The sequence below is a fragment of the Nothoprocta perdicaria genome, unplaced genomic scaffold (genome assembly GCF_003342845.1).
Source record: "Nothoprocta perdicaria isolate Ctin4 unplaced genomic scaffold, notPer1 scaffold_201, whole genome shotgun sequence".
In the NCBI taxonomy this organism is placed as follows: domain Eukaryota; kingdom Metazoa; phylum Chordata; class Aves; order Tinamiformes; family Tinamidae; genus Nothoprocta; species Nothoprocta perdicaria.
The window spans coordinates 1,017,696-1,042,385 of record NW_020455217.1 but is presented as its reverse complement, the minus strand read 5'-3'; the positions used below and the strand labels follow the sequence as shown (position 1 = coordinate 1,042,385).

The window sequence follows — 24,690 nt, the reverse complement described above, 5'->3', positions numbered from 1 at the left end:
CCTTTTTAAGAGTGTTCATTGCTTTCTTTTTTTCTTTTTTTCTTTTCTTTTATATTTGTCTATATTTTTCATCTTTCAGGATGAAAGCCCTAGGAAAGCTAGGTTTGCTGCTTCTTTTCCACATCAATTTGCTAGAAAATACTTTAAAACTTTTGGTAACATTTTGAGAAAAGCTGTTATTTAAACAACTAAAAAAGGTCTTTCTAAGAGGARCCCCCTCCTTTGCTCTGCCCCTCTCACTAGGGAACCGAGGGAGAGTGCAGGGGATGTGGGGCACACGGGGCTGGCTGGGGCCCCTGCCTCCATGGGGGGTAACGACCAGCACAAGTTCAGTGCTTGGCACTGAGCTCTTTTCATCTTTTTAAACTGATGAAAGCCATGCCAGCAAGTTCTGGGTTGTTTTTTTTATGGGAACTGTGGGGGCTTGGCAATGCAGAATGTCGCCCCTGGTCTTGCAGCCGAGGGGCAGAGATCTCCCCCTTCTTGTGGTTTCTCTCACCCTCGGTATCTGATGCAACAAAACGCTGAGGTGGGACGTGCCTCTGTCTGTCTGTTTGTTTGTGTCAGACACTTGTTCCCCGTTTATCTTCTTCATCAAAACAGGTTACACCAAGCAGAGCTACTTCCCTTTGATTTCATCGGTTGAGGCTATGGGGGGGAAGCCAAAGCTTTAACAAAAGGGCGATAGGGAAGCGCTTCAAACACAACCCAGGGTAACTGAATAGCTGCAGGCGCTCAGAGCATCTTCCCTCCCTGCCTGCAGAGCGGGAACTGGACAGCCGCCCAGCTGGGGCGCCGGGCACCGCCGGGGACCTGAGGTGCCCCGGGCGGCTGCGGTGCAGGACAGCCCTGTGGGACACGGACCTGTGGTCCCCAAGAGGGCTCTCAGACCATGCGTCCACAGGAAGGCAGCTGGTTGGAGCAGCACCCTGTTGTGGACCCAGGCTGCTGGCCTCTGGGCTTGATCCTCARGTGGTGAGGAGCTCGGATGCATCTGCTGCGAGGGCCTTACAGGGTGTCCCTCCTTTCTCTGGGTTGTCACCATGGGTCCTCCTCTCCAGCCATCCCATGGCAGGGGCTCAGTGAGGAACATCTTCCTCCACAGCTGTGGAAGGAACCTCAGCTCCCCTGGCAGTAGAGGCAAAAAGAAGGGCAGCTCTGCAGCTGGACACCAAAATCTCCCACCCAGGCCATAACCTGCCCTGGCACACCAGCTCCTGACTGTGGTGCCTGTGCAGGATGCATTAATCCTGTGCYAGGCTGGGGGACACAGGTTAAAACAGCAGCCTGGCTTAGGGCTGTCTYGCTGCCACACACTGCCCAGGCGAACTTAATGAGCCCGTGTTCCTCGTCCGYAAGGTGGAGGTCCTGCCCTGCCTCTGGGTCAGGGTGTGAGCTCAGGCCATGGGTGATGCTCGCCCTGCGTGTGGCTGCAGAGCACAGTGGAATAGGGGTCTGGGAGCATGATTGGTCAGCATGTTCCCTTTCTGTGTTCCTGAACTTTCTGTTGAGGGTTTGCTTTAGCTCTTTGGCTCAGGCTTGAAGAGGATATGGGGTCTTTCACCTCTGTGCAATTCGGGCCAAAGTGAAGTTACCTCTGCACTGCGATGGCTTGTGTGAAATGAGCAGGTGGTGCTGGGGTTGCGCTGCTCCGTAAGAGAGACCCTGCTCAGCAGGTTGCAAGGATGCAGGCTGTGAGCTTTTCTCTCCTGCCTTTTGCTGCTGCAGCTTTGGAGCTGCCTAGGAGCAGCAAGYCAGGCCCCGGTGTTTTGAGGAAAGCTGGCAGGGTGCAGCTCCGTGCTGCAGCTCTGTGAGGCTTGCTCACTCTCCCTTGTGAAATCTCCCTCCAAGCCTCCAGGATTTCTCTCCACTTTTCCCCCTCTGGCCAGGAGCAGCCCCAGGACACGTCCCAAATAGATGCAAGCAGCAGCAGCCGGGCTGGAAACAGCTGGTTGCCATGGCAATGGGGCCTGCTCAGGATTTGCATAGGGCTGATGATTTTCATAGCACAGCCACATTTAAGGCAAGCGGGAGAAATTTCCATATTCCCAGCTCCAAGTCAGTTGGGGCGTGGGGGAGGCCAAGAGGGGGATATTTGAAATTCAAATGAAGGTGATTAGGGTTTGAGGTTGGGTTATTTTATTTTTTTTTCTTAAACATCCCATTATGGAAGAGGATAAAAAAGGATGGGGAGGGGAAAGGGGAACAAAAGGCTGGTTTGACTTGAATTAGAGGGGCAAAGGAAGAGCTGGTCTGATCTGCCTCTTGCCTCTGGTCTAAGAGAAGAGACTTGCCCTCTCCCAACACCTGCAGGTGAAATGTTTTCCGTGGGAACAACTGCTGCCCTCAGGTTTCCTTCTGGAAACTGCCTGAGTCTCCCACACTCCCAGTCCTGGTTCTCCCCCCACCCCACGTGAAGGTATATCACGCTCAGAGAGGTGGTGGGACAAGAAGATGGGATTTATTTGAGGCCTTGCTGACAAAGGAAAGGAGTTTTTTTAACCCAGGGGGTTGCCACCCAAATGAAACACTTTGAGCCTTGGGCAAAAGCTTCCTGTGGAGTCTTTACAGCCATCTGAGTCAGCACAGATTCACTTTCCTTGCTAACCACTTGCAGCTTTTCCATGGTGATGCTCGGATGCCCGCGCTTTGGCTGTGCTTTCAGTGCAAATAGTTTCATAAAAAAAGATGCAAAAACTGCAGCCCTACCTGGCTACCTTGAAAACTCACTGTCTGCTTCACTGTTTCCAAAGCTTCCTTGAAAAAGCCTTCTTTATAGTGAGCTTGGATATCAGTGAGCATSACAGCATGGCACCTGGGGTACTGCACTGGTGCCCACTCTGCTCTGTTTTGCAACTTTGACTGCAAGTTCTGCAAGAGTTGCTGCTCTAAGTGATATCCGTGAGTTGATAGTCACTCGGGTCTSCTGAAATACTGAGGAGTTTGAATGTGCTTTCTGCTTAATGGGGCCACATCCATTTCAGTGCAGATTAGCATTTTGTGTCATTTACAGCTTGTGGGTCAAGCACTGTTCGTAGTTATGATGAATTTTGCCTTTTTTTTTTCTTTACTCATTTGGATGGTTTTTCAACTTTCTGTGTCATTGAAGATGAAAGAGTTGGTTCCTGTATTAGATGATAGTGGTAACAAGTTAATTCCTCAGCTTCTAGAAAATGTACACTGGAAGGTATCCTGCAGATAACCTGCTTTGTCAGTCACTAATGACATTGTGCTTTATCAGCTGAAGTGCTAAAATACTTTGGGATAGGTGAGATTAATCTTAATTTTAGACACAGAATACTTTGATGCCCAAATCTGACCTGCTCACCCCAGGCACCTAGTACATGCAATGATGAAAATTGGTATCTCCGAAAGTGATTCATGTCTCTGCTGTCTATCTTGGGGTTGAGTTGCGTTGCCCTCTGGAAGCGCCTGCTTCCTTTCCTTGGCTGTAAAGGGAGCCTAAAGCAATTGGCTCAGAATTAGACACCTAAAAGTTAGACATCTAAGCCCAAGCAGCTGAACCTCTTGTCTGGTGTCTACCTGGCACTCTTCCTCCACCATCGTTTAGTTGTTCTGAATTTCCCTCCCAAATGCATACTCTAAAACTGATTCCCTGTGGGAATTCCCCAGCACCTGTTGAAGATTGAAATCACTTTCTAATTCCCTGTCCTTTCTGCACAGCCACRGTGTCGAATTAAGTGCATAGTTGGGTGGAAAGGGGAATAAAGGGAGCATTCTGGCTGCGGCTCTGATGGTGTCATCAGCTATGGGTGGCTGTCACTCCCCATAGGTGACAAATGCACGTTAGTCCATGAATTTGTCTTGCTAAGATGAAGGTGCACCGCAATCTTGATTTTATTTTCTCCCATTATGGTGCTTTTATCCTCATGTGCTGGACTGGCTCAGCAGCTTTCAATGGGAATTGTGTCAGTTCTGATAGAGCGCCCGTATTTGGTTTTAATAGTAAACAAAGCATTCCAGGTGGGGGGAATAAGAGCGGGTGGGGGGGAAATCCATCCGGAACTGCTCCGCAGCTCCCATCCCCAGAGAAACCTCCCCAGGCAAACTCGCACCAGATCTGATGCCAGTGCTATGCAAAGCAGCTGCCAGGTGAACCAAGGAGAGGAGCATAGTCCTCGTCTGCTGTGCTGCTCGGAGCCAGCTGGGCTTATCACTGCTTTATTCCCTCTATCCAGGACTCTCAAAACGTGGGGAATGAAATCCTGTCCTACGGGGAAGCTCCCTGGAAGTGTAGAGCAAGGGGCTCAAAGCAGTCTTTTTCCATTTAAATCCCAGGGCTTCCCTCGTTTGATGCAATTTAGGGAGAGGAGGACTGTGTTTAGCAGACTCTGGAGATTCTGGATCCCCTTGTGTTTGACTGGTGTAGCAAGAGGCAAGTTGTTGGCTGGCATGAGGCTTCACCAAAATTAGTGGAGTTCTGGCAGTTAACAGCAGCTGAGAATCTGCTGCCACTTACACTTTCYTTTCTTTTTATCTCCTGGAGCAAAAAAAGATTAAATCTTAAGTGCAGATCCTTGCTGTTTGAAYAACCATTTTATTTAAGGAGAAAAGTGAATACTTCACTGTAGGTCTAAGGCGGATCCCCTGAAACAGGGATGAAACTGAGTCTATTTTTAAAATATATGTAGTAAAGTTAGTGATTTAACTGAGCAAAGAGAGTTGTCCTTATTGCACCCAAACCATGGCTTGCAGCTGAAATTATCTTAATTCTACTTGACTTACAAACTTCTACAGAAATAGAAAAGGATGAGAATTGCTTGCAAATCAAGCTCACCAGTCCTGCTGAAAAGTTGAAGAGATTTGTCTATCCAGTCTCTATTTACATAATTTTCTTACACTGGAAGAAGAAATCACATCATCCAACTTCAAATATCTCACTATTGGACATCTAAGCCTTAACCAGTTGCCCCTGGGTCACTTTGCAGGCAATAAAGAGAAATAGTCATCTCCAGAGGGCCATTCATCTCAGCCTAAGATAGGCGTCTAAGATAGGTCACATGAATGGCCTCTGGAGGTGCCTATTGCCTTCGGTGTCTACCAAGACAGCCCAGGGCTGTTAGCACAGACTTAGACGCCCCAGATTGGCCTGATTTAATGTCAGYCTCTCGTGTATTTCCAGCATGTTCCATTGGTGCAAAATACCCTATTAAGATGCTCTACCTCCTGATTCAAGGTGGATGATGCAAGAGAACAGTGTTTAGGAYCCAAAGGAGGCTTTTTCTAGCCTTGGATGAGAAGCAGGAGAGAAAAAGAAGGCTGGGAGTATATCACTGACATTTGATTATGCAGGGAGAGAAAATGAAAAGATGGGGAGCTTAGAATCAGAAGAAAAAAATGTGCTGAAGGGTTCAGACCTGGATATTCTGAACTCCTGTGTTTTTGGCAGTTCTGTTTGGAGAATTTGGCTCCAGCTGTAGGAGAGACATGGAGCAAAACGCTGCTCCAGCTGTGGATTTCGAGTTCCAAGTGTTGGGGTGTATGATGGGTGACTCAGACCCATCATCACTGGAACCTAGGGATTTCCCTCAAGGTCTTTCTATCCTGCCTCATCAACATGTTGCTTTCAAACGTGAGCAAAACTCCTCCAAGAAAGCAGAAGATTATCTTTTACTTCCTGTTCTGTTTCAGCAACCGGGAACTTTATTTCCTTCTTCTCTTCTTTTTGCCCTTCTTCCCTTTAGCTACTGCCTTAGATCACATCACCCACCTCTCCCTGTGAGTTTCAAAGGCAGAAAGTGCAGGCCTTTGTGATCMTCACACAGCCCTGCTCAGGTGTGTGGATGCAGATTGTGATCATCTATTAACACTATCAGCATTCCCATCGTTTATACGTGCAGTCGTTGGCTCTTGGGGCTTAAAGCTGGAACGCAATGAATGAACAGACTCCTCAGGCAGGAGCAGCTGGAGAGAGGTGGTCAGAGACAGTTACAGCAGGAGGAATGGGGAGCTCGGGAGCACGTGGCAAGTTGGAGGCTGCAGAAGGAGCAGGGAATTACTTGGGAGAAGATAAAGACCTGAGATTGGGAAGAGAAAAAAGCTTTGAAAAGCAGGTTGGGGGGAAGACAGGAAGAGAGGGCAGGTTCTAGCACAACAGAAATGCAGGCAAGCTGGGGAAGAAGATCCAAGGCTRTAAATGGGCTGAGTTGCAAGAGACAGAGGAAAATGGGGGAGATTGCAAGGCATAGAGAGGAAGCGCAATGAGGCCATCAGCAGCAAGAAGCAGCACCCTCGTACTGTCCTATAACAAAGACATCAGCAGAAGGAGAGCAACAAAGATACCTTAGTTTCCATTGTCAGTGCTGTTAATACGTAGCAGATAAAATCTCCAGAACAGTTTCTAGATAGCAGAGGGAGCCATGAAATTGTTATGGGGTTTTTATACTGATTCTAAAGCTATTTTGCTATCTATGAATAATTGTACCAAGCACACTCCTGCTGAGTATCTCAAAGAAAGATGATGATTCACCTGGGAATATTATATGTATGATGAGAGCAGAGAAACTGTACACTGGATTGGGGCAGAGGCTTGTTCAGTCAGAAGCAAGTCAGTAGAAGAGTTGGGTTTGTACTTCTCCCTGTACAGCCTCTCCTCCTTGCCAACTTTTTGCAAGAGGCAGACATGAACTCCAGAGAAACATACTGCGTTGAAGCTTGATCGGACCACAAGGCATGGGCTCTGCTTTATGGGGAACATTATGCTGGAAGAAGCAGAAGCAGGAGGCCTTGAGGGCTTGTGCCAGGGATATACAAACAGTTTAAGACTTTATCACAAACTCATTTGGGCTGCAAGAGAATGACTTGGGGAATGGATTGCAAAGGGAAGGGAAGGGGTTTCTTGGGGTTGCCTTTGCAACTCAAGAGGCTTCGTGGAATCCCTTAAAGYTTTCATATCTGTACTGCAGAGCCTTTCCTCTGTGATGTTCTTGATGAATTTGGCAGGTGTGATGGGGGGGGAAGAATGTTTATCATCAAAGGGGAATGAGTGAGGGCCTGTGCGGTACCTTCAGGCTGAAACCTGTCTGATTTTTCCCCCTGTGCCTGCCAATCTCTTTTGGAATCAGGGAGACGCCTCTTTAGCACAACCCCACGGCACCCTCTGTTCCTCTAGAGATCCCGTAATTACTCAGTGCCACATGGGTTCCTGAAGCTCTCTCAGCCTCGGCCACCTGTTTGCCAGCCTCTCGCACTGTTAGCTTTTGCTTTATGCATAACGCCTTGCTCCTGGATTTCCCTGGAGATTTGTAACGTCCTCGAGCTCACCTCGGCTGGAATCTCCCTTTCAATCAGCAAGCTTTCCCCCACCCTTCTGCCTGGCCAGGTATCTCCAGGCAAAAGCAGAAGCTCTGTTTATTTCTGCAGAAAGCTGGTATCTCCAAACGTTGCAAAAGCTGCCTTYGTACATCCCTTGCTACTTTCGCCTTGCCTTCGGTTTCCAGCTGCTCCTCCTTAGCTGGGCAAGCAGCACGTCTTCATTTATGTTTGTTCTGGGTTCTGCAGAGTCCAGATCAATGTTGACTGTCATTAATACTGAGACCTTTTTCTGTTTGTTTCTTTGTAGGAAGTGARCAGAATGGGCTGGAATTTAACAGGCAGGTAAGATTCTTCCTGGGTTACCAGGTATTCTCCTACTTGCTTGAGTTACAGTGTTTTAATTGCTTGTCTTGCTGGGTCCCAAGGTGCTACTGCTAAGAGATATAGCGTTAGGTAATAAGCTACTGCTAAGCAGACCACATAAGTCCTTCCCGATTCCCTCTGTGGGACAAAATGACACATTGTACTTCTGGTTTCCAAGCCTTCCTAGTTTGTTGAAGTTGGCTGATTGCAGAGCTTCTTTAAATCATCATTTACTGGAGGCTTTTTCTGGCTTTTTTTTTTTTTTTTTTTTTCCTGCTGTTTAGAAACAAAAGGGGCCTCAGTTACACTGGGGAACATGTGAATCCCACCCCAAAGCTCCATGCGTTTGTACTGCGTGTGACACCAACACTGAAAGCACTGTGGTATGCAAGCCAATGAGTATGGATCTGACTCACAGGAGTATCAGCAAGGACTGAAGATGAGGTGGTTTGAGGTCTTGGAGTGCCTGGGTCAAGACCAGGCCTGTCTGCAACAGCAGATTCCTCTATGCAAGACAGTGGGGAAAGGGACAGTATATAAATGCAAGTGTTTGTGAAAACCACGGGAGCACAGCCCCAGTTAGAAATGAATGTGAGAATCAGAACTGCTGTCTTTGCTSTGTTCACTGGTCTCTATCCTTCTGCTTCTTGCAGCTAAAAGCAGCTCCTATCCCATGGGCTGCCTGAAGGTTTGCAGAGGTGGCTGTAAGGAAATCCCTGCGCCTTAAGCAGAATTGCAGGAGGAGGCAGGTGTCTGCCCTCGAGAGAATATTGATCTCGAGTCTGTGCAGAGGCCTGCAGAAATGTTCCGAGACCAAAAGTAGGGGCTGTTGTTGCCGTCAGAGGTGTTGGACTGAGACCTGGTGAGCAGAAGGAGGATGTCCAGAGCACTAGTCATCTGCCACAGGGCTCTTGGGATAGCCAGGGAACCAGAGTGAGGAAAGCAGACGGGGCTGTACCTTTACGGGCAAGCACTAGTGTTTAAAGCGGATATTGGCACTATAACAGCTGAGCAGCTCTCCTGCCTCCAACTTGACATTCCTCGGGTTCAAGGGTCGTGATCCCTTGCAAAGGCTTCCTGATGACAGCAGGTGGGCAGCTGGAGCCTTTCCCCGTCACTTCTCTGCCCTCCAAGCTTGCCTTGGTGGCTCTTTGTCTGACAGATGTCAGCAGGCTCCTGTTTGTTTATTTGATTTGGCTGCTCCACTTTTGGGTGGATCGTAACTTCCTGTCAAAGGTGTCCTAACATGTTCAGCCATCTTCCAGGTTTCTGGAAAACCCAGCTGAAAACAAAAAGTCTTGTGTCTCCAGCTTTGTGGATTGCAGAGCCCAAAGCACAGGCTTTCTACACGCCAGGAGAAGAATCCAATCTGCTCATAACTAGTGATAAAAGAAAATTCCCTCCAGATAGAAATAAGCTATTTAAGTACAAGATCGTTAAATGTTGCAAACTTCTCGTATGGCAACACCACAAAGATGTTAGAACTGGATTCTCATCTGGGGTCAATCGAGGAAACATTATTGACTGGTGAAGTAGTGCTGCTTTACACTGCCTAATGATTTGTTCCATTATCTCTAAGGTCCTATTCCTCTGCGTGCCACTAAATGAGAGGATGCTGGTAAACTCATGAGGACAAACAGCCTTGAGTTCTATAGCATTTGGATCAGTTTAGCGGACAGAGATATCCTCTTCCCACAGAGGTTGGGGTTTTACGGCAATCTTTTGCCACATTCTTAACCACTTTTCTTTTTCGGCTTCCACTGAGATACGSCAAGGTCCCTTTTATTTATGTCCACACATCTGTACGTGTACCTGCATAGCAAATCTGTCTGGGGCCTGATCAGGGAAAAGAAGCAAAAATCTGGGAAAAGCAAAAAAAAATTATACATCCTAATAGCTTTCTTTAGAAGCTATGTTGAATCCCCAGGACATTAGAAGTGCCCACAGAAGGGGCCTTGGGGTGATGTCTGTGATGGGGTTGTAGCAGTTGCAGGTGAGTGGACATAAGTATATGTAAACAGTCCTGAAGGGAGCGTGGCTCTTTGTCTCCCTCTCTTGGATAGTCCTTGTGTTTACTTGAGCCTTTATTATTATTATTACTACTATTATTATTATTATTTTAAATGAGAATGAGCCCAAATGCATGCAGGTGATACACTTGGGTTTCAAACTGACCTCAACCATTGGTGAATTTATCTTCACTTCGGCAAATAGGTTTGAAATGACGAGAAGAAGGGAGAGCCGGGATATGGAAATATCTAAGTGTTTTCATGTAAAATCAGGTGCTGAGCTTTTTCATTAAGGGTGGAGGTTGATGGGGTTTTTAATTTTGGTTTGGGGTTTTTTGTTACCTTGCCATTCAAGTTTTCAAACCAAAGCCAGAGAAGCACGGTTTGAAACCAAACTAGGGACTGAGTGTAAGAGCGGCTGAGCTCTCTTTGRCTTTATTTGGAGTGCTGGGTGCTAATCACTTTGAAGATCATAAATCTCACATCATTTAAGCCTCTCCCCCAGTCTTTGTAGATGGCCTACATTTCAGGTCTGCTTCCCTCCCATGTTGCGCTCCAGGCGGGTAGAGAAGGGTGGAGTGACCTGGTTAGACCCCTTACTTGCCTACCCATTCCCTGCTGCGGCTGCTCTCACCCTGAAAATGGGGAGGAGGGAAACTCTGGTGGAGTTTGAGGTTTTCTCGCCGTTTGTGGGTCAGCCCTGCTCTTTATGAGAAAGCTGCCTTCTGATCCCTCAACCTATTTGGCAAACGCTTCTTACCCCCTCCCCTCTTCAAACTCTCCTCCCACCTGGATGCAACAGTAATTTGTATGTGAATGAGAGGGGAAAGGGTGTGTGTAGAAAAAGAAGCATCTTCTGTCTTGCCTATCTGGTTTGGCTTTTTAGTTAGTGAGTCTAATGCCAGTTGTTTCCTGTTTATAGCAAGGGAAATGCAAAGAGACAGCAACAAACTTTCACCTTCAGTGCTGGCAACCTGGATAGGGACATCTGCTTCTTGATGGTTTGGGATGCTGTCCAGAGAGTGTCAGGAAGAGAAGTGAGTAACTCAGCAAACCTAGCTTCAGAACAGAAGGGCATCAAGTGAGACCTGAAAAAAGGTCTGACTGAAAGCGTTGAATCAGGACTTTTCCTTGGTTATCATGAGGTGATCAGCCAGGTGTGGCTGATATGGTCTTATGAGGCTTTGTTTGTTTTATTTCCCCATGGGTATATGTTATGTGCCACTCTTCAGAAAATATTGCGTTGTTTGTTTTCAAAGATCGCCCTGAAGAAAGCAGTTCTTGAGAGCCAGGTAACTTGCCCGTTGTCTGGAGGCAATCCCTGCAATAATGCTGCTTTCTGAAAAATACACACAGATCTAGGGCTGGTGGCTTGAGGAGATAACAGTGGTCGTGTGCATGGTGTGAGCACAGTCCAGCATACAGTGGATTTGTTTTATACACAGTCAAAGTAGCAAAAGACTCAGTTTGTGAACTACGGACTTATTTTTCATGAGGAAAATGAAGGCTAGGATTGTCATCTGCTGATCCTTGAAGTAAAGCAATCTCTGTGTGTCAGGGCAGAAGGAAGGCTGTCTTTCCAGGCAAGGGAATGGGAGATCTTCCTAGCCCATCCATGCTCTTAAGAACTGATTTGCACTCTATTGCTAGAGGAGATTAAGCCCTCTTTGATGTAAGCCTGATGCATGCCCAGTGCAGGAAAGGCTTGGAAACATCTGTGCACACTCTGTATCCAAATATTACATGCAGTTTTATTCCAGCAAAAGGTRAATCCCTGCAGATAGGCTGTCACTAGTTTAATGATAATGACAGGTTAGATATTTGTACCAATATAAATGTGATTCTGCCATGAGACCTTGCATTATTTAACACAGACAAGCAGGCAGTGGTGTGCTTGAGCAGCCCAGGACTGCGCACAGGTTGAATTTGCCTGTTGGTGCTTTACACCTATCACTTTAATTTTTTGTTTTACACACATATGGAGGTGTAATAGGGATACATCCTTTTCAGACAATCCTTCTAGAAATAGGGTTTTGGGAAGGTTTTACCTGGGAAAAGGAGGTGACTTAGAGGTGTATACCTGGAGCAGGAGATCCTTAGAGAATGCAAGAAAGCATACAGAGTAAAACAGAAACATGGTTTGTGTTTGAATTGGCCTGGTACATGAACTCAATACTTACATTTGTGTCTGCAAGTGCTTACTGAGAGAGAAGTGAGAGGCAATGCCCTCTGAAAAATTCCTTTATTCCAGAAGTGAGTGAAGGGTCCTGGTAACATCCACTGCTTCCTGCAAGTGATGCCCAAGAGGAAGCCCCTTTGGAGCCAGTTCGTTCCCAGGTCACCTCCCAGCCCTGTTCGTGCCTGACAGAGCCATTGTCCAAGGAAACTTAAATTTTTCTTGTCTGTCTTGGGGTTTGCAATGGTTGTTTTCGATGAAAATTGACTCAGGCCTTCACAACTCAAATCTGTAGGCATAGGATGTGAGAAAGGAAAGTAGGCAAACTGCATTTGAGATCTAAAATCACTTGTGGCCCTTTTCCAGTGTCATTAATAACACTTTAACCTTGTTTGGTACTTTCCACCCACACGTCTGAAAGGTACTTTGCTAATGAATTTAGCATCCCAGTGCCTCCAGAAGGTAGGGAGGTATTTAACCCTGTCTTACAGATCTGGCAGGTAGGGACGTACTGCCCTTTTCCAAAGATGCTGATCACTGTGATTGCAGTAGAAATCATTGGATGCTTTATAGGACACTTGCCTGTGGACATTGAGCCTTATTGTAATCCAAGGACTTGCTCCGTGGTGTAGCTGGGATATGGACTCAGGTTCTCTGATTCATAGTCTTGTGCTCAACCACAGACAAGTTCTTCCTCCCCTCCATCCTTTTGAAGGTGGAAAGAAGGGCCTAACTTGCTCAGTATTTAATTATTAATATCTGGGATGCAAAACTCCCTGCAGATTTAATTTTGTTCCATCAGGGCTTCCCTTCCCGCAGGGTTCTCTTCTCATTGCTTTTCATTCCACTTTGGGTTCCCACCTTCCCCTAATCTCATGTGTTCCACATATGTCATTTCTGTTCCTGCTTGGCTTTGCCCTGTGGGTAGTTCAGGTTTCAGTCTGCCCCCCAATTTCCATCCCAGTCCTGTTTTGCCCTCCTTTCAAGGAGAGGTTCACATCCTGCTTCCTTCTCCCCTCTGGGGATCAATTCGGATCTCACTCTCTCTACTCTGCATTGCCCCAGGGTATCAGCCTTATTCTTGCATCTGCTTTTCATCTCTTGAGCCTTCATAGAGCGAAAATCAGCCCAGCTGTCCATATCTGCCTTGACTGACACTGGATCTAAGCAGAATACCTCCTTGGCCTGTCCCTTTTGAAGTTTCCTTGCTCCATCCCAGGGATAGACTGATTGCATAAATTTGTATTTGTGTGTTCGTTCTACATTGAAATGCAGCCCTTTGGGAAAGCATCAGAGAAAGCCCTGGCTTGAGGGAAAGTCCTGGGTTTCTATATATGGCACTGTTTTGCTTAGGACAGATATGTAGAGAAACCTCTTCTTCAAGCTAGTTTTGTTCTGGCGCCTTACAGAGGGCCTCACATGAGACTGCTGGGAACAAATTCCAAAACATGCCAGGGAGTCTCTTGGGAAGTTAGCAGAGGAGAGGGGGTCAAAGGAGGAGAAAGGATTTGAGTATTTTTTTCCTGTAAGTGGTGGACTAAACTATTTTTACGTTAGCTAATAACAATTGACAAAAAGCCAGCATCACTTCTGAGGTGGCTGGATTCCCCCTGCTGCYTGAGATCCTCCTCAAAAAAACCAAAAATCCTGTTTTCCTCCTCCAGGCTTCTAAAGGGCTAACTATGTTTGTAAGTTATTTCCTACCCTTGCTGCCTTGGTCCTGTGGCAATGTATCTTGTGCAGGAGTCAGCTGTCTTATTGTTGAGGGAGAGACAGGATGAATTTGTGGACTTCATGCAAATTCCTTGCTCCATTAGGCTCCTATCATTATTTACCTGGCCCGAGGGAGAGTCCTCAGTTTCTATATATGGCACTGTTTTGCCTAAGACAGATATGTAGAGGAACCTCTTCTTCAAGCTAATTTGTTCTGGTAAATAATTTCTGAGCTTGCAGGGGACTAGCCATGGCTTTGTGGAGCTCTCTATGGTGACATAACAATTTTTTCCTGATAGAAACTAAGCTTAAGGCATGCTTGTCACTGTCAAGCCACTATTTAGGTTGCCCGGCACTTTTTTGTGTGTTGAGTTCCAGGAGTGTGTTGAGTTCCACGAACTGCAGTGCATGGATATGACTCCTCTGCCTAGTGGAGAATGGCTCATAAGTAATAAGGAGAGGACTCTGACTTCTTGAAGGCCTTTCATCTGGTGAGCTCCAAGAATTCAATCAAAAGCCTGCACCACCCAGCAAGGGTGTGGCCCTGCACCCATTTTGCAGGAGGACAAGTCATAGCATAAAAAGGTGAAGGCGATGGGGTTTCAAGCAAGGCCTCTAATTTTGGAAGCCTGACATCAGTGTGCACTTTCTCTCTTCCCAGAGGTGCTAATCTGCTAGCACTCCATGTGCAAGCAGTGGGCTGAATCAGAGCTGCCCAGTCCTTTAGGAAGCTGACTTTGGGTTTTCCCTAGCAAGAAGCCCTCTCTCCTGCCTCTCCTGCATGTGCAAGCTGCCCAGAGCCAGAGACAGAAGCCGAGAACTGGTTGTTCTGAGCTCCCTCTCCCCCTCAATCGGTAGACTTTATTCCCTCCACTTGAAAAGAAAAACTATGCTACATTCTCCAACAAAGCTGATCTTTCTCACTCTCTCTTTTTTAATTATATTACTTGTGTGAGTTTAATGCAATCCCTCTAGCTGCTCCTCTTGTGTCCCAGTCCCCCGGGGCATGGCAGTGAGTGCCAAAATTACCCTGAACCAATGAGAGAAACCTGTGGAGCTGGGAGAAAGCCAGCCCCAGTCACGGGAGCCGGCTGACTCCGAGTTAATTCCTGTCGAATGTGGGATGTGGCGGAAAGCGCCTTGCTTGCTACCGAAGGGCAGCTGCGCCGTGAGCGTGTGCCTCACCGGCAGGCACTGCTCTGCCCTCCTCGCGGATGAGTGACCCACGGACACCGGTACTGTGCAGCAAGGAGGCAGTGCCAGGTATTTAGATGGCTTCTTACTGGCCAACAGCACACAGAGCAAGCCTGGTCTGCTGCCGCTACCAGCGGATCCATGGAGAGGGGGAAATCTTCATGCAGGGAATGTGGAGAATATTTAAGGGACTGATCCTGGCCCCAGAGAGGCCCAGTGAGGCAGCTTTGCTGCTGATTCCAACAGGAACACGATTAGGCTTCCGAGGAACCTGTGTGAGCATGCAAGAGGGCCTGGGAGAAGCCATGGAGCCTACTGTGTGTGAAATCGGATTGATAAGGAAAGGGGCAGGGATGCGGCCCAGGGTGGGAGCAGAGGAGATAAGCRTGAAGGTGTAGGCAGAGGTGGAGTTCTGGAGAGCTTTGGAAGTTGGGCAAGTGAAATTGAGAGATGTAGGGAGCAGTGCTGCAACACAGGACAAGCCTTGGGATGGCCAGGAAAGGGAGAGTCCTGGAGTGGAGCTGTGGGAGACATCAGAGTCTTTACGGTGGTGAAATGATTTTCCATGCTTTTTTTAGAGGTTCTCACCATTGTGACCAAGGAAAATGGCATCATCCTCTCCCCGTTTTTTAAATGTTTCTAACTTGACAGGTCCATGGTCCTTGGCAAAGAAAGCAACACATGCTTGAGTAGAAAGAGTAAACACTGAAGATGCTGAAAACTGTTTCTTTTCAGTATCTCTTCACCAGTCCTGTGCTCTCAGAACAGGATTGCACTCGCTAGCTTCTGTGCTTCTGAGGGTCTGGCAGAGATGGCAGCCTTCAATGCAGAGTTGCACTTGGTCAGAATGTGTCCATGTGAGCATGCGTTCCCAGGAGCACAGCCATGCGGAGCACATGGTCTCCTCATGTCCATTATTGTGTCTCCTCTCTCTCGAGCAGCTCCTCCTTCTGAAGTGTGTTGGGCTACATGTGATTGTTTTGAGGCCTGTCATTCAGCACAATGGAGAGAGGGGCCTCTTCTTTCTTTTCCCTATTCTATTTTTTCAAGAAAAATCATTAGGGGAATGCCATATCAGAATGCTTGTGATTGCAAAGCCAAGTGTGGTGCTGTTTGTTTTCTTTTGCGAAGTATGTGGCTGGGTTGCATTTAAAGTTTTCATTTTCCACCCCCACTCTTACTGCAGCTAAGGCACAACTGTTAACATCCTGGGCTGGAGCTCAGAGGATAAGGCATATCAGATCAGGCCTCAATTAATAAACTCAAAGGGCTCATAAAGCCGCAGTGCAGGTGTGTTGAGGTTAGGGATTACATATTAATATTTTGGTGTGCTGTCATTGCTGAGCTTTAGGATGCAGTCTGTTTGGCATTCAGTGTGGGATTACTTCTGCTTCTGTCATCCTAGCAGTTTCTGAAAATCCCACCCTGCAGTATGAAAGGATATCAAAGTATATACATGAACATCATTCCACTGACATAAGGGTTTTCTGCCTTTTTCCTAGGTGTCTATTAAGCCTTACTGTACGTGCAGGATGGTACATGTGGAAATAGTAATTGCAAGCCCATTATTATTATTGCTATAATTTATTATTAGTGTGTTTTTTATTTTATGGTGCCCACGTGTGCAGGTAATTCACAGAGAAGTGCACTTACGCCATTGGAGGTGGGAAGGCTTAGTTAACTGAAATAGTCATGGATCTAATTTGGATGCTTGTTTCTATCATAAAACTTCATCCCCTGACTTCAGGCAAATAGCTTCAAGGGCAATTTCAGACAACCTTGTCATGTTAAATAGCACTTTGGGAACATTTGGAGTCAAGTGAGAACCCCGCTGGTCTTTCTTGGAGAGGGAAGTTAATTCAGACCCCCTTAATTCTCTGTGCACCAGCTTCCTTTCTTTCCAGTGAAAGTCATAGAGATTCATGATGGGGGGCGGGGAATGAGTAAGTCAGATTCTTAAACAATTGTGAGTTACTGACTGCGAGATAAGCCAGATGTGAAGGTAGATAAATATCTGTTTCAAAGAGGTTACCATCTAAATAGAAACTACATAACAAGCTTGATTGTCTTTGTGTCCAGAGTTCATCCTTAGAGTCGTAGTCACAGCTCCAGCCAAATAACTGGTCGCAAAGAAGGCAGTTGTGGCTTGAATGTCCACAATCTGGCAGGGTAGGGGGAAGAGTGATCTGGCTTTGGGGATAGCATCCAAGCTGGATGTTGAACCAGCTGGTCATCCCACCTTTGCGATAAGGATGACAGTTTGTACTAGCATGACATGAGGAGTGCTCATCAAAAAGAGGTAGCTTAGCTTSGGGCTGTGTTCAGGCTCTTGGTTTTGGTGTCCGACAGGCAATGAGGAGCGATTTAGATCGCCAGTGAGCAGTGACCATTCAGCTGTTGCTGCTCCGTTTACTTATCGAATTGCTATCRAACATAGGCAGCTTATAAAGCCTGTCAAGTTGCAAATCCAAGCAGGGTAGCAGAGCTGGGTTAAAACAAAGAGGGCTGCAGCCAACATCTTGTCCAACCAATGGCATCCAGCTGTCAGTTGATTGGATCAAATGTGGGTCAGTCGGTCGGTCTGTCTGTCTGTCTCACAAGGGTATGGCCTTCCACGCGGTGAGATCGGAGCTGCTAGTATGAACCTTTCCAACTTCCTCATGTAAGGCTATTTCTTTACAGCTTTGCAATATGTCTTCAGGATGTTTTCATGAGCCTAATGTTTGCCAAAAGTTCACAGATCAGTTACAAAACAGATGTACTTTTTTTTTTCTTCTCTCCCCTTCTTCCTACTGGTAAGGAAGAGTCTCTGCAGTAATTGCAGGCAGGTTGGGAGATGTTTTCTTCATAATTCTGCTTCTTATGAAATGTTTATGAAACACCTTCCACAAATCGGTTACGCAAGCAAGCTGAAGAGCTTTGATCATTTTCCATCGCCCTCAATATGTTTCTTAGTTTGTTTTGCTTTTTGTTTTTGTTTTTAGGCCAGAGATAGGTAAGAAACAATCCATCATTGGCCAGGCCCAGCAGATACTCCAGCCAGCCAAGGATGGGACGCTATTTCCATCCAGTCACTCTTCCTGTGTTTTTCTCCTTGTTTGCTTGGGGGCAGCTGACCCTATTTTAAGGCCACGAAAACATCCACTTGAGATTGGCAAGTGGGATTCCTTTTGTGTCCTGGAGAAGCCCTCGGCACCAGTCTGCATACTGGTGCCGCCACCTGCCGTTGCGTCCTCCAGAGGAGCTCTGGACYGGTCCCACCACGGCCTGTAGACTCCCCGCCAGGCCAAGGGGCACTCGTTTGCAGGTTTGCAGCAGACAATACAGGCTCTGCACCTCTCTTCAGCTGGGAGAGAGCCTGAAATTTTGCCATGYGTCATTTCACCCACTATTTTACAAGTGCATTTTCCCTTAGATTGCATAATTTCCCCAAATCAAATGCAGTAGGAAAAAATCTATATTTGTTTTCAGTGGCTTCTTGTTCCCAGTGCCCTCGTCTGCCTTGATTGTCTTGTAAAACCAAGGTCCTGGGCAGTAAGTTTGGGTTAAATGCAATTAATGAAATCACTACTGCTCATTTGTATCATGGGTCTTATATTATGCGTAAGTGAGGTGATTCTGTGRTAGTTTCAACTCTTCTGGTGGCTATACTGAACATTTTCTCTCTCATTTATTAAAAAAAGCCTGCAAACATGATTCAGAAGCACTGAGAAAGAAGGAGGCAACTTCTCCTCTTGTTTTACTAATACGAATTTACATTATGTTAAGGGAGTCTCATGATAGTGAGCGACCTCGCCCACAATGTGTGTGGTTTTTTGGGGTTTGGGGTTTTGTTTTTTTAACATACAGTTGGTAATAAGGCTGGTCTAGCCAGGGAAAAAATGAAAGTGTAGGATTTGCATAAACCATCCCAAACGTTGGGTTTGGGATATATTCTGAAGTCGCACTAATGAACAATTAGCCAGCTGCAGGCCTGTTGGGGAGAGGAAGAGGAGGGAGAAGTAAATTTGAGTTTAAAACCAATGAAAAAAGGTGCCGAGGAGAACGATTTGTTGGGAACACCCAGGTTCCCGCCTACTGCACAAGCAAAACCCAGAGAATTCCAGGGACGGGGGAAGGAGCAGTGGGAGATGTTGTTGTTTTTAAATTGGGAACCAGTCCTTTGCCAAACCCACCTCCCGTTCTCATGTTGTGCGATGCCGGGATGCAGCTACACACCCCTTTCAGCCTGGAATGCTTCCAAATCATTCCGTTTGGCAGCTGTAAAAATTGATTTCAGTTTGGAAATGGCTCGTTCTTCAGCACTCCACTGCTATTGGGATCTTAACTTAGACAGGATCAAGTGCCTGGTTCTCTAAGACGCTAATATCTTTTCTTTTGGGGCTGTTCAGACTTGGATGACTGCGTTATATGAGGCTGAAACACATGAATTGCAAGCAGGGGTAATATATTTTTTTTTTATTTATTTTTACTTTTGGCTTGGGTGCATCTTTCTTTGTTTCTCTTTCTTTTTTTTTTCTCTTTTTATTTTTTTATTTTATTATTTTATTATTTTAATGCGCCCTTGGAAAGAAAAGCCTACATAAGACCATTTGTCTGGGGTGACTGGATGGCTCAGGGGTAACAGTGTATTTTCCTTAGCCTTTCATCTAACATCTAGTAAGTTAAACGCTATCCACTTTGATAGCGATCAAGAAGTTCTCTCCTTCTGATTTTTTTTTTGTCAAGCTAAGAGCAACGATCATGCCAACATGAAAGGTAGGAAAGAACTGGAATTCATACCATGTATAAGTCTTGTTGTAAGGAACTAATATCATTGCAAAACTAGTTTCGGCAGTGTCCGGAGCTATAGCTATAATGAGATGTTGTAATTCTCTCTGCACAACTCCTTCTGCAACACAGAGATTCATGTTTATAGGGCCAGTTCCTTGCATGTGAGCTGTGAACCTCTCGTGCTGACGTTTTTTTCCTTTGCTGTCTCTCTTGTGGAGCCTTCTGTATTTGTTTGCTTTACATTGAATTGAAATAAAAGCTCCCTTGGACAAAACGTTTACTTGAGAATTCACCTTCTCAAAGGTGAATTTCTTGTCACCCTCTGCTGGTAAGAGGTTGGATAAACTAAAGTCCATATCAGTGCTGCAAAATGTGGGCAAAAGGAGCTACTGGTCTCTTTGAGGATACGGGACTCTGGAGTTATTTCATGGCAGATGCTGAGGCTTAGCCTGGGTAGCAAGAGTGCCTGTGTGTGTGTGTTGCTGAACCCATGGACAGCAGTTTCAAGACCTGTCCATCCTGGTGCTTTGCAGGCTATTCCAGATTGTGGTAGCTGGAGCAGCTTCCCGTGCTGGAAAGGCTTAGATTAGGAATGGAACCACTGATTTGAACCTTGTTCCAAGCATTCTCAGACTTGAGAATTATGTGAGTCTAAGATTGGATTTTTTTTTTTTTTTTTTTTTTTTTTTTTTTTTTTTTTGGTATTCTTTTTTTAGAAAAGACACCCTAGAAGAGATCCATAAGACTTTTTTTTTTCTCTTGAGTGGCATCTGAGAGTAGAAACTCAGAGAGCTTTCTTAAACTAATGAATGAAAAAGTTTTAAAATCTCCTAGATAGTTTTCCTGACCCCTCTCTCCTGGCTGAGTTGGTTTTAACAAGACGCTAGCTAGAAAAAAGTTATGGGATAAGTTTCTCACAGAGCAGCAATGTTAAAAATGAACATTGAGAACATGAAATAACCAGATTCAAAGATTCAGTTCTGGTCTCTGGGCAAATGTTGCTCTTTAGAGTGTAGACTCACAAATCCTGATTTTTTTAGAAAAAAGTATTCTTGATCATTTAAGTTGAGCAAAGTGACCCTTGGACAAAGGCTTGGAGGGCCCTTGAACAAAAGCCTATAGAACAAAATGAGAAGACATCTATAGCTAACGTGCAACAGGATAGTAAATGGTGATCTGTAAAGGAAAATTGCCTTCTGTCTTTTTAATAATTTTACAAAATGTGGAAATGTCAATGCCTTGTCTGAGGAAAGCACTCAATGATGTGCTTTAAAAGTTCCTAAGTTGGGTGCTCTCTAAAATGCTTTATTTAAGGTGTTTGAATTGAGCAAACTGCAGACCCTCTCTTGGTTTGGCAGAGCAGAATAAATATGCCCGAGCTGCAGAATGGGAAACAAAAATGCAAAATGACCTATGCTTTTCTGAAAAACCAGAGATGGAGTCAGCCTCTCCCTCTACCTTTTCTCTAAAAAGAGTTACCTAGCTTAAATCCCTAACTTTCTATACCTCTCTATTTCTGACAGTTTCCTAATGCTACAATTACTGTGCTCTTCTCCAGATTAAAACTGAAGACCTCAGCGACACCTTGCAACCTGCAATCCCCCCCAGGTCAGGTCATCTTGTACAGGGATCTTCAATGATGCCGGGAAGCCAAATAGCAGGGGTAAGTGATTGTGCAAATCSAGGAATCCAAAAACCCTAAATGGCACAAAGGAATCTCCAGAGTAAAGGCAGTTGTGGAGAGAGACTTGCCACATTAGATTCAGTTTTTGACAGTAGCAAAAGGAGACTTGAGGATATGATGGACATGATTTTCTCCCAAATTTGGAAATGATGAATCTCTGGCAAAAACCAGATTTCTCCTTAGTCTCTTTTGCAGCAGCCAGTAGCCATTGTGTAATGCCCTTCCAAAGGATGAAGAAAGCTTTACATGAGTTCAAAAGCAGACTGGACACATTCTTGGAAGAGATTTCATTTGAGGGTTACTAAGTGGCAAACCACACCAATCATCAGGAAATCCCTTTAACTGAAAATAATTGTGGATGCTGAGAACACAAAAGGGAGATGTAGGATATGTTTGCCATGGTCTTCCTCTTTCCTCAATGTGTGATTAATGCCATTGTTGGAGATAGGGTCCTAAGCTAGATTGACTCTTGATCTGAATCAGCTTGAGAAGCTGTTGGTGGTATAAAGTCAGATGATGAAGGGCCTTACCTCCTAACCATCTCAGCACCTTCTGGCTGGAAAATCAGCATTTTGCAAAAATTATTCATTCGGTGCTTGTGAGATGGGTCAGCCACTTCTTTTTGTATAATTTCAGAGAGACTATCCTCTAAAAACAGCCTATTTGGAATAAAGAGAGTTCACATGGTAGTGTTGTATAAAAAAAAGAGTTGAGGAGCTTTACTGGAGTGGTATTGTTGAGAAAAGAAAAGATTTTTTGATGTTTTTCCCCTATGCTTTTCCATATAGGATATGAGCTCTCTTCATACTCTGCAGCAGCTTGTATTGCTTCCAGGTCACATGCAGTCAGTCCCCCAGTTTCTTCTTTCTCAGTCCCAGGCAGGTCAACAAGGTAAGAGCAATAAAAGCTGGAAGAGGGTGTCATTATAAGCAGATGCATATCTAGCAAGAGCCTCCATTGTCATGGCTGTGCTTTGAATCTGTTCTGTTACAACTTTCCCAGCATGATTGTTCTTCTGTTACCAGACACATTTCCCCCTGCTCCTCCCCAGTTTTCCCCCTGTGTTTGTTCCCACACCTGGAATGAGCTCTTGCACATGTAGAGGCTACAGGACAGATTCAGCTCTGGAGATGCTCATAGCATCTGCAGCTTGTGTGCATCAAGAGTGCCACCTTGGGGCCAGGCTTTGCAGATCTCCTAGGGCGCCTGTCTGAAATTCAAGACAATGTCCAGTTGGGTTTCAGTAAACCAGCATGGAGCTTGCTTCTTTGTGATGCCTGCCCAGGTGTTCAGGTTCATTGGGTTAACAGTATGTTCATTTACTGCAGAAACCTAGCGAGTGGTTGAGTTGACAGAAGTACTTTAGAAGAAGACTAAACTAAGGGAAGACGACTTCAGCCACTTAGGTGAAAGAATAGTGCTGGCACCAGGACAACTGGTCTAATGTAGTGAGGAGCACCTTTGGGCTGGGAATGACCCAAGATGTTTAAAACCACCAGTGGTTGTTCCCAAATCTCACTCAAGAAGCTAGAGAGGAAGGGAAAGCTAACTACTTTTGAATATATTTAACAGTAATTTGATTCTCTGGTGTAGCTTGTTATGCCCTAATCCAATTCAACTTGCAACCCTTTCAACAGCTAATCCTGACACATTTAAAGAAGGGGTTCAGGAAGCTATGGTGTAAAGCTGTGGTGTATGGTGGTGAAACAGGCAACCAGGGAGATGCTGAGAATCCTTTCAGCCATACTATCACTGCTGAAGATTTAATCTTGCAAAAATACAGCCTTGGTCACATCAGCTGTCTAACCAGTGATTCCTGAATCCTGTCCATAATTTTAAATCTAGCTAGAGCTTCACTTTTGCAAAAATGTTCAATCATGATTTTAAAGACTCCAAATGACAGAGCATCCACCATGTCCCTAGGCAAGCCATTCCCGTGATTAATTACCTTCACTGTTAAAAAAGTGCACCTCATTACCAGCCTGCATTTGAAATTCAAAGTTGTGCTAGCATTAGAGAAGGCTCATTGCGACACCAATCTAAATAAATAAATGGAATCCTGCACATACATATCTAAGCTAAGAAAGGATTGAGAGGAGAGAGGATGGGAGAAATTCTAGATATCTTTTCTCCTCTCTGTCCTTTTTTAAGAAGTTCATATGTTTCTACAATTTTCCTATTATTGTCAGCTAAAATCAGTAGAATATATTGACTGTTTTAAGAAAGGTTAAAAACCCTCCCTCACTGAATTGTATAGRCATCAACTTCAATGGACTTGTAAAACCTAACTAAATTTCTGTGGAGATATACTACTTCCATCATTAAGTTAGGACTGTCCCTGGAAGAGATATAGGCTTGTACATGGCAATTTGTCAACTAAACATTTACACAGTCTCCATAAATATTTGTTGTTAGTTTTGTATATTTCTTTTCTTTCTTCCTTTCATCATTTTGTGTCAGTTTATGTATTCCAAAAGAAATCCAATTTATTTGAAATATAGTAAGGTAGAAAAGAAAGGGTCAGATGGTTTCAAAAYATCACTTTTAAATGAATTGCATGATAGTAAGTAGATTGGATAGGCTCATGAGATTAACACTACTATCAGGATATTTTTAATAAAATCAAGTAGCTGAAAGTTGAAGTTGGAAATAAGATGCACATTTTTAATAGCTACAGTGGTTTAAGTATTGGGGGAAATCACTACTAAGGCTGCAATAAATTCTCGGCTCTCTGGCATCTTTCTAAAAGCTAAGTCACACGTCTAAAAGCTAAGTCACATGTAAAATACCTGTGTCCTATTTCAACCCCAGGCTAGTAAGATGGGTGCATGGATCAGTGGGTGAAATGTTTTACCTGCATTATTATTGTAATAATAACTTTCAGGCTAAAAAGAAAACATGGGAAGATCCTTTCCTTAGAGCCATCTGCATTTGTAATTGTCAAAAGTCTGTTATTTTGAGCGAGYGCTGAATGAGATATTGTGTTCAGAGCTCCTTAAGCCTTTCTGTGCAGAGCACAGTCTGATGTACAGCTGTCTGTGTGCTGATGAAGGAGCTGGTCTGATTAAATGCATCTTTTTCTCTCCCCAGCTTTGCAGCCAAATCTCCTTTCATTCCCTCAGCAACAGGGCAGCCTTCTCCTCTCTCAGCCAGGACCCAGCTTAGCATCACAGGTAACTTGCACACAGCCTTTCTGGGGGATAGGTGGACTGAAGGAAACCGAGGCACCACATTACTGTTYACCAAGGGTTCTCAGGTCAATAGCAAATATACATGAAGCAAATTTCTTCTAATTCTGTCCTAACTTAAGCACTTTTTCCCTCTTCCTCTTGTACCCGCTTGCCGATGCAGTCCAAGCTCACAGGTTTAACATGCCTTGCTCATACCCAGGCAGTGAGAGAGGTTGTCTCCTTACACTGCTCTTTGCTTCCTCACTCAAGGCTGCTCTAGAAGGAGCCAAATAGTCAGACTACTTGAATGCTAATAACTGAATGTTAGGCTGT

General features: G+C 45.2%; 1 protein-coding gene across 1 annotated transcript in view; it reads left to right on the top strand.

Moving 5' to 3' along the window:
* Positions 1-24,690, top strand: part of POU2F3 (POU class 2 homeobox 3) — a 37,601-nt gene that overhangs the window by 6,781 nt on the left and 6,130 nt on the right. The window contains exons 5-8 of the mRNA XM_026038117.1: positions 7,583-7,617; positions 21,062-21,166; positions 21,976-22,078; positions 24,278-24,360. Of these exons, the coding sequence (XP_025893902.1) occupies positions 7,583-7,617; positions 21,062-21,166; positions 21,976-22,078; positions 24,278-24,360 (326 nt within the window). The remainder of the gene's footprint in view (positions 1-7,582; positions 7,618-21,061; positions 21,167-21,975; positions 22,079-24,277; positions 24,361-24,690) is intronic.